The 8604-nt window shown below is 44.8% G+C and overlaps 1 protein-coding gene across 2 annotated transcripts; it reads left to right on the top strand.

Moving 5' to 3' along the window:
* The first annotated feature begins 1154 nt into the window (after positions 1-1154).
* On the top strand, positions 1155-8398 carry dtx3la (deltex E3 ubiquitin ligase 3L a). Of its 2 annotated transcripts, none has more exons than XM_083936440.1 (5): positions 1155-1286; positions 3994-4076; positions 4201-4352; positions 7305-7516; positions 7846-8398. In XM_083936440.1, the coding sequence occupies exons 2-5, from the start codon at positions 3995-3997 to the stop codon at positions 7913-7915; spliced, it is 516 nt and encodes a 171-aa protein (XP_083792566.1). In that variant the 5' UTR covers positions 1155-1286; position 3994; the 3' UTR covers positions 7916-8398. The 2 variants fall into 2 exon arrangements, with proteins under 2 accessions (XP_083792566.1, XP_083792567.1); XM_083936441.1 differs by lacking the exon at positions 1155-1286 and adding an exon at positions 1378-1434.
* The last annotated feature ends 206 nt before the right edge of the window (positions 8399-8604 follow it).

Below are 8604 nucleotides of genomic sequence, written 5' to 3'. Positions count from 1 at the left end.
CATTCACACAAGGTAAGGTGGGTGAAGTGTCTTGTCCAAGGACACAACGACCATGACACAAGTAGGGCAGGGCGGGGATCGAACCGCCGAGCATTCAGACACTGGCCGAGTCGCTCTACCAACTTGAGCCACAGTCGTACACCCAGAGTCAGCTTTTTAACAACAGGATGCAGTCGTAGCATGATTGAACGTCTATAATGTAGGTTTTGTAAATAACTTATATTCGTTTATTCATCATTCAATCTTCGGGGTCGCGGGGGGCTGGAGCCGATCCCAGCTGACATCGGGCGTGAGGCGGGGTCCACCCTGGACAGGACGCCAGTCTATCACAGGGCACATAGGGACAAACAGAGACAGACAACCCCGCACACTCACGCCTACGCCACACCCTAGAGTCCTCAATTAACACCTGCACGTCTTTGGACTGTGGGAGGAAACCGGAGAACCCGGAGAAAACCCACGCAGACACGGGGACAACATGCAAACTCCACACAGAAGGGCCCCAGCCAGGATTCAAACCAGGAACCCTCTCATGTCAGGCAACAGTGCTAACCACCACACCACCGTGTCGCCCACATAACTCACATTATATATTGTTATTTACATTAGTAGAAAATGGTCTGATGAGAGAGCAGACCTCTACCAGGTCCGGGTCATTTGTGGTTTACTTTAGTTGAAGTGTTTTAATTAATGCAAATAAATAAATAATTCATAATAAAGTTCCACATGCTGTCATCTAATATTTGATAATGCTTTATTGCGCCGTGGTATTGAGATGTTTTAGACAGGAGGTATGTACTGAAGTCATGATTTTGCTATTGTGACAACACTCACAAGTAGAAACTGAGACTCTCTTTGATCTGATTTAAGTGAATCTTTTAAGACAAAACTAAACAAATCCAACAACAAATTGTGTGTGTGTGTGTGTGTGTGTGTGTGTGTGTGTGTGTGTGTGTGTGTGTGTGTGTGTGTGTGTGTGTGTGTGTCTCTCTCTCTCTCACTCACTCACACACGCACTGCAGTCCCTGTCAAAGCTGTTACACCGGTTGAACAGATCCCTCAGCAGCGCGCCACACCTCTGCTCTCGACACGCCCATCTCTCCCTCCTTCCTCCCTCTCTCCCTCCATTCCTCCCTCTCTCCCTCTGTCTGTCTCTTCCTCTCTGTCTCTCTCTCTCGTGTCATCATGAGCCGAAGAGACATCTGAACTCCAGGACTTCACACAAGAGGGACAGAAGAAACAGAGAGAGCTTCCCAGAGGAGTGGAGACGAAGGGCATCTCAACAGGTACCGATGACAGTCACACCTGCTCACTGTCGAGCAGCTTTACTCTAATGACGCCAACGAGATCCGGTTCTTTGCCTTACGTGACAATCAAACCGGCGCATTTTGTGAAATCACAGCATTGAGAAGAAACCTGAGGCACAGACTGAAGGTTTTCAATCAAGGGAAAGCAAAATAATATCTATATTTATATATTTCAGGTTAATTTCTGAACTCATAGCTTTCTTTATTCTTCTGGTTTCATGTTACACAGCATTTCCAGGACTCAGGAGTTCCCTCTGTGTTATTGAAATACTTCCTGGACAAAAGCACAGGCCCACGCCAGAGTCCCGTTCGTTGTCAATAGCCATCTGTATCATTTGGAGCGGCCAACCTCACACCGACAGAGGAGCTCTGCGTGTGTCGGCAGGTTGACAAACTTGATTTGTGCCTTCACCTTCGATGAGTTAGCTCCATTCTTACTGACGGAGGATGGATCTGACTTCTTTATATTAGACTATTTAACTCAGGGCTGCCCAGTCCTGCTCCTGGAGAGCCACTGTCCTGCATGTTTTAGGTTTCTCCTGCTCTAACACACTTGAGTCTAACCTGCGTCGAGCTTCAGCTGCTTGATAATGAGCACTTCATCAGATTCAGGTGTGTTGGAGCAGAGAGAAACCTAAAACATGCAGGACGGTGGCCCTCCAGGAGCAGGGTTGGGCAGCCCTGATTTAACTTATACTGCATTTACCTGACAGTGCTTGATAATGTGTAGCTATTGTAAATACCAAGGGGTAGAACATACAAAAAGGAACCGTAGTGTGGATGTGCCTTCAAGATACCCTTCCTGATACTGATTTGATGTGATGGGCTCGGGTTAAACTCTTCACAAAACATGAACACACACAGAGAATGAATGAACCCACGGAAATATATTTTTATTCTCTAGTTTGGCAATCATTCATAACGGAAATAGAACATAAATGTTATTTTAAAGTCGGTTATATTACTGTTATATTATTGGATTTATTCAATTTTGAGATTTGGATATTCAGGTTTTTTTTTAAAAACACAATCCTTAATAATAATAATGCCTTTAATTAACCAAAAGACATGATTCCAGCTCAATGTGAGAGGCTTTACTGTGTTTTGCTGTCGGTCACTTGTCTCTCCTCTCTTCACGCTGGGCAGCGAGGAGCTGCAGGAGCAATTTATTCAGTAACTTGTTGCGCTCACTCCTAATATTAGCTGCTCTGTTTCAACAGCAGTGTTTCCATCAGGGTAAATGAGGCCGCTTGGAAAGTTTCACCCTCTCAAATGTCCGTTCACTCGCTGTGTTTCCATCCCCAGAGGGATTTAGGAGACTCCGGAAGTGACGTATCACTCTGAATGGGTTTGGATCGGCGGTGATCAGCTGATCAGTGATACAGCGGCACGCCGTTCTTCCTATAAGTGAGAAATACAGAATAGTTGCAGTTTGATTTAAGGTGGCCCGTATGATTCATAACGTCAACTTATGTACAAGTAACATTAAAGAAAACACTCCACCTTAAAAATTCTGGACACTGTAAAAGTGTTTATTGACAGACAGGCAGTACGGTGTGTGTGTGTGTGTGTGTGTGTGTGTGTTTGGAAAGAGAGGAAGAGAGAGAGAGAGAGAGAGAGAGAGAGAGAGAGAGAGAGAGAGAGAGAGAGAGAGAGAGAGAAAGAGAGAGAGAGAGAGAGAGAGAGAGAGAGAGAGAGAGAGAGAGAGAGAGAGAGAGAGAGAGAGAGAGAGAGAGAGAGAGAGAGAGAGAGAGAGAGAGAGAGAGAGAGAGAGAGAGAGAGAGAGAGGGAGCATGCAGCAAAAGGCCACAGGTCAGAATCCAACCCGACCGCTGCAGCACTCATGTTAACAAGCCCGTGCAAAGATGCTCGTGCACAGGTCATTTTCTGCGCTGTGTTCTTCTTCACCACTGGATAAAAGTGTCTCCTCTACTTCACCGTGTTGTCGTGGCGTCTGTACAACCACACGTCACATCCCCCCCGAGAGTTACAGCTTCTCTCAGGGGAGAAAAACGGCCGCACGAGCGACTCACATGCAAATTAGGGGGGTTTCGGTGAGATAGACCCGCCTCATTCAGGCTATTCAACCCCTAATGGAAACACACTTAATGTTGGGTTTAAAAAAAGCATTTATGCTGAAACTCATTACCAGAGGAAGTCCAAAGGGCTAGCCTCATTTTTACACCCTGCAGTGGGACCTGGAAACAGTATTTTGAAAGGGTGTTATATCAGATTAAGACATGATTATGATGTAACAGGCAAAAACGCTACTAACTGACCTTTATGTGGTGTGCCTAAATAAAGCGCAGCACTTAGGGTCCGTCCACACAACGGGAAGTCTCCAGATTTAGCAAAAACTCTCCGGTGTTTGTCTCCACAGCGTCTCCCCGTCTCTTCTTCTCCGTTGTTGGTGTATTTCTGTGGCAGTTACAGCGCCACATCCAGGCCTCGCATGTGTACTACAGAGTTTGGAGTCGCTGGACCTGGTTTCGTGTGGACGCAGAGATTTACTGAGCCGATGCCGAGTGGACGGAAAAATTTTAAAGACGTCGTTTTCGATCGTGTGTCGAACCCTTGCATTGAAACTATGTGCTCCTTGACAGTGCTCATTATTTTTGGGGTCTTCTCATTATTTAGCCAATGATGTTAATCCGTTCCCTCTCCGTGTGTTTGTCTTCCTCCTCAGCATGGGCTCTAGCCAAAGCAGCAACACATTACACTGCAACCGCTACCTGAATGGACAGGGTCCTCCATCACTGGTACAACAAGGTGTGCGCACACACACACACACACACACACTATCATCACCATCACACCATTTATCTGCGTCTGTCAAGCTTTCCATAATTATCTTCTACACACTTTGACTGAAACTGTCCTGGTGTCTGTGCAGCTAAGGATGGGGTGAATGGGACGTACAGACGCCCTAATGGCTACCAGCCGGAGGGCAAGATGACCTGGGTGGTCCTCCACAGAGACCTGCCAGGATTCCCTAATGATGACACCCTGCAGATCAGCTACATCTTCCCAGATGGAATACAGACGGTAAGAGCGGCTAAAGCCTCAATGTGAACCTTTTTCAAGTCCGAGTTATAGAGGAGTCACTCTAAACCAGGGCTGCCCAACCCTGCTCCTGGAGGGCCACCGACCTGCATGTTGTAGGTCTCTCTCTGCTCCAACACACCTGAATCTAATGATGTGCTCGTTATCAAGCAGCTGAAGCTCGACACAGGTTTGGAAATCTTTAGATTCAAGTGTGTTAGAGCAGGGACAAACCTAAAACATGCAGGACAGTGGACCTCCAGGAGCAGGACTGGGCAGCTCTGCTCTAAACTATCTGCTATCTGTCTTGTGTGCACGTGCAGGTTCCCTGGATTTATGTGTAAATCACAGCTCAGATGAGGGTATAGGACTGTTTCAGCACAAACCTTCTCTTATATCATGGTGATTAGTGGGATATTTGGCAGCTCAAGTGCTTGGTTTGAACAAGTCTTACAGATTTGTTCGTTCATTAGTTAAAAGAGTTAAAAGTTTGTGATTTTTGGCGGATGAAAAATGTGTGGGACGTGATCTGCTGTATGTTTTGGTTCTGCTTTTATTTGATCATGATCATGGTTTTAATATGAGGTGGGTACTTTAATATAAAAATAATGATAATGTGTAGCTAGGCTTTGCTAATACCTCTGTTTTTAGTGCCTCGTCTTGTGTATTTTCCGTGTGTGTGTGTGTGTGTTTGTGTCTCATCTCATCTTCATCCGCTTATCCGGGGTCGGGTCGCGGGGGCAGCAGCTTTAGCAGGGGACCCCAAACTTCCCTTTCCCGGGCCACATTAACCAGCTATAACTGGGGGATCCTGAGGCGTTCCCAGGCCAGTGTGGAGATCTAATCTCTCCACCTGGTCCTGGGTCTTCCCCGAGGCCTCCTCCCAGCTGGACGTGCCTGGAACACCTCCCTAGGGAGGCGCCCACGGGGCATCCTTACTAGATGTGCGTGTGTGTGTTTAATGTTCAGAAGCCGTATGTTTAGTTTATATTGTTAAAACTCAAAAGCATAATTTTAAATGCACATATTTAATTCCCTACAATCAACAGATAGGCTCACTAACCAGCTGCGTTCATGGTATTAACGTAATTGAATCACATCCCTTGAACTATACAACAACACATTGTGCTGTACCAAGACCAGAACGAAACTAAACTCCCCTAAATCTCAGTCTCACTTCAACAGAAAGGGGAAGCGAATATCTCTGAGTATCATCTGATTTGAATGGGAGACACTGAAAGGGCTCAGAATAGAGCCCATGTTTGTGTTGGCAGCATTCTTTCAAAGAAGCTGCCGATCCGGTTTGGCTGGTCAGCAGAGCGACGGGAGGATGAACGCTGAGCTGCCGCGCTGTGGGAGGAGATTTGGGCCCGTTTTCTCAAAACATCTATAAAGGATATAAACAGCTCCTGACTTGCTGATTTAGGAGTAAAATGGGCAGGTCAGTTCTTATCTTAAGGTGGTCAAAGAGTGTTTCGCGGAGCATTTAAGCACTAAAAGCAGCTCTTAAATCTGTGAAAAGCTAAAAAATAGTCAAGAGGAATCCTAAATCCTAGGCCTAAAATGGCAGCTGCCAGTAATCTGCCACATAACCGTGCCAACGTTTTAGAGACCTTTAAAGATAGTGGTGAAGACATATTTGTGGGCGTCTGTGGCTCAGTTGGTAGAGTGAGTCGGCCAATGTCCGGAGAGTCGCCGGTTCCATCCCTGCCCTGCCCTACTTGTGTCATGGTCATTGTGTCCTTGGGCGAGACACTTCACCCACCTTGCCTCGTGTGAAAGCGTCTGACTGCTGTTTGTTTGAGGAGGTGGTCGGAGGGGCTGTAGGCGCTGATTAGCTGCCACGCTTCCGTCAATCTGCCCCAGGGCAGCTGTGACTGCTGCATAGTTAACCACCACCGTGTGCGTCTGTGTGAATGAATGGACTCTGTAAAGCACCTTGAGCACTGATCAAGGTGCTATAGATTTATATTTTTGGCATATTGGTTATCTGACCCTGTATTTTCCTTTAATAAAGTCCTTCCTTTTCATGCACAAGTTGGGCAGGAAGTAGTGATGAGTAAATGAAGCTTCATGAAGCTTCTTAAATCATTTTCCACTCGATGGAGCTCTATGTTGAACACTGAATCACCACTAATTGAGCCTTTTTCTTTAAACCAAGAGCTCCATCTAGTGGGCTCAACAAGTACAACTGATGCTTCATGAAGCTCCATGAAGCATTAGTTGAAGAAGTAAAAACGGTTCTTGCTTCCAGTTTGGTTTTGGTTTGCACCTCTCGCTATCATCATGGTTATTGTAGTGCGATCATTACGAAGCGTATGTGGTAGCAGCACCCACTTGCTACCACATTGATTGACACGGCTAACTAGAGATAGTATGAAGCACTCATTTACGTGTTTATTTGAGCAGACGTACATCTAACTTGACAATCACACTGATGGAGGTTTACGCGTTACGTGAGGGTTACATTACCTGGTGTCGGGTGTGCACTGGGCAGTGGATGAATAAACTACTGTAGGTGCTTACGGTTGAGATGCCGAAGCATCCTGCTATCATGATACGCTAATTCGACTTTACAATGCAAGTGGACTTGATAGTTTCTCCTCTTCATGCTTAGTCTCTCCCGCTCCATTTTGCTTTCTGTGCCAGCTGCGTTGCGTGCGTACCTCTTCTTTTTCTCCTTGTTTTACGGTGGTTGGAAATGTTTAGCCCATTACCCCCGCCTATCAAATCCTCTGTGTGAAACACGGTGCTCTGTATATATTTTGGGCCAAACGCTGCATTGATTCGAAGCCTTTTTAATGTTGGAGTTACTTGAGTTACTCGAGTTTCAGCCCTGAAAACAACCAGAACATTTTGTGCTTCCATACTTTTCTCCAAAGACTATATGTAAGGGGAATGATAGGAGACAGTGCTGTTTACTGTGCCACTGAAACTTACCATTTCTTCCTGCAGGAGAAACACCCTCATCCCGGTCAGCCTTATGCAGGGATGAGGCTCTCTGCGTACCTGCCTGACAACCGCGAAGGCAGGAAGGTTCTGGATCTGCTGGGCAGGGCCTTTAAGCAGCAGCTCCTGTTTACTGTCAGCAGCGATAAAGATGGAGAGGACATGATCACGACAGCCTCCATCCCCCTAAAGACACAACCAGATGGAGGGAGCTCAGTGTAAGTAAATATGACAACCACAGTTTTGGATGAGAAAATGTATTTTATGTCTAAATTGGAAGTAGAGCCACGCAATAATCCAAAAAGAAAATAGATGTCTGAAGGATTCTTATCACTATATTTCATGGAGTAGTGTAGTAAGATGTTGGGAACAGCCTACAATCTCATTTTTTCAGTATTAATTTCATTAAATACTATTTAATACTGTTTAATTTGGCCAGTAATGCTGCGTATTTCCCTGATAATGTTGTGGGATGGGGGTTCTTTTGTGTTGAGGGGACCCTTGATCCTCATTTAATAAGGTCTCTGTGTGATTTGTGTTCTTTCAGCAATGGTTACCCAGATCCTGACTACCTGAAGACTGTGAGGAAACAACTGAGGGATAAAGGCATCGAATAACACACGACACAACACTGTTGGATGGACGGATGAAGGCAGAGACTCCCAACTACACTACGGATGTCTTTTTTAAAATATTGATATTGTGTAATCCTTGTATTATGACATTATTTGAGTCATTATGTGTATTTATATAACATGCGTTACACCAGCTGTTGGTGGTATCATATGTGCAATAACATGTTCTTGTGTGAATCGATTATTTTATTGTATATTACCAAAATTACTTTTTATACTCAGAATACGGAGTCATATTGTAATAATATGGCAATATAAATGGACCATATCCCCGTATGGGTGAGGTAAATACATTATTTATTTTTAAGCTGTACAGGGAACAATCTAAACTACACTTGTTGTACAGTACAGCCACAATGGTTTACACCATACATTTGTTGTATAAGATTTAATTTTATATTTTGATGCCAAGTTTCATTCAATGGATAGTGTGAAAGTATCATGTTCTATTAAACTAATAAATAATACTACACTTCTTTAAGAGGAATAATATGATTTCCAGTCTTTTCTTACCTATAAATGTTGTTTTAATGCTTTAAACTCATGTTAAACGATACCAAAGTGTCAAATAATGAAGTATTTGCATTTAGACATGAGCCCTGCAGGGGAAAATGTAGGGGAAAATCAAATCCCTGCTGGGCCCCTTCTGTGTGGAGTTTGCATGTCGTCCC

The sequence above is a fragment of the Echiichthys vipera genome, assembly GCF_963691815.1.
Source record: "Echiichthys vipera genome assembly, chromosome: 21".
NCBI classification, from domain to species: domain Eukaryota; kingdom Metazoa; phylum Chordata; class Actinopteri; order Perciformes; family Trachinidae; genus Echiichthys; species Echiichthys vipera.
Note: the sequence above shows the minus strand (reverse complement) of the source record. Positions and strands in the feature narration are given on the sequence as shown.

Coding starts and splice junctions, on each gene's coding strand:
- dtx3la (XM_083936440.1), top strand. CDS start 3,995: ATGGGCTCTAGCCAAAGCAGCAACACATTACACTGCAACCGCTACCTG. Junction 4,077..4,200: donor TCCATCACTGGTACAACAAG/GTGTGCGCACAC, acceptor GTGTCTGTGCAG/CTAAGGATGGGGTGAATGGG. Junction 4,353..7,304: donor TCCCAGATGGAATACAGACG/GTAAGAGCGGCT, acceptor TTCTTCCTGCAG/GAGAAACACCCTCATCCCGG.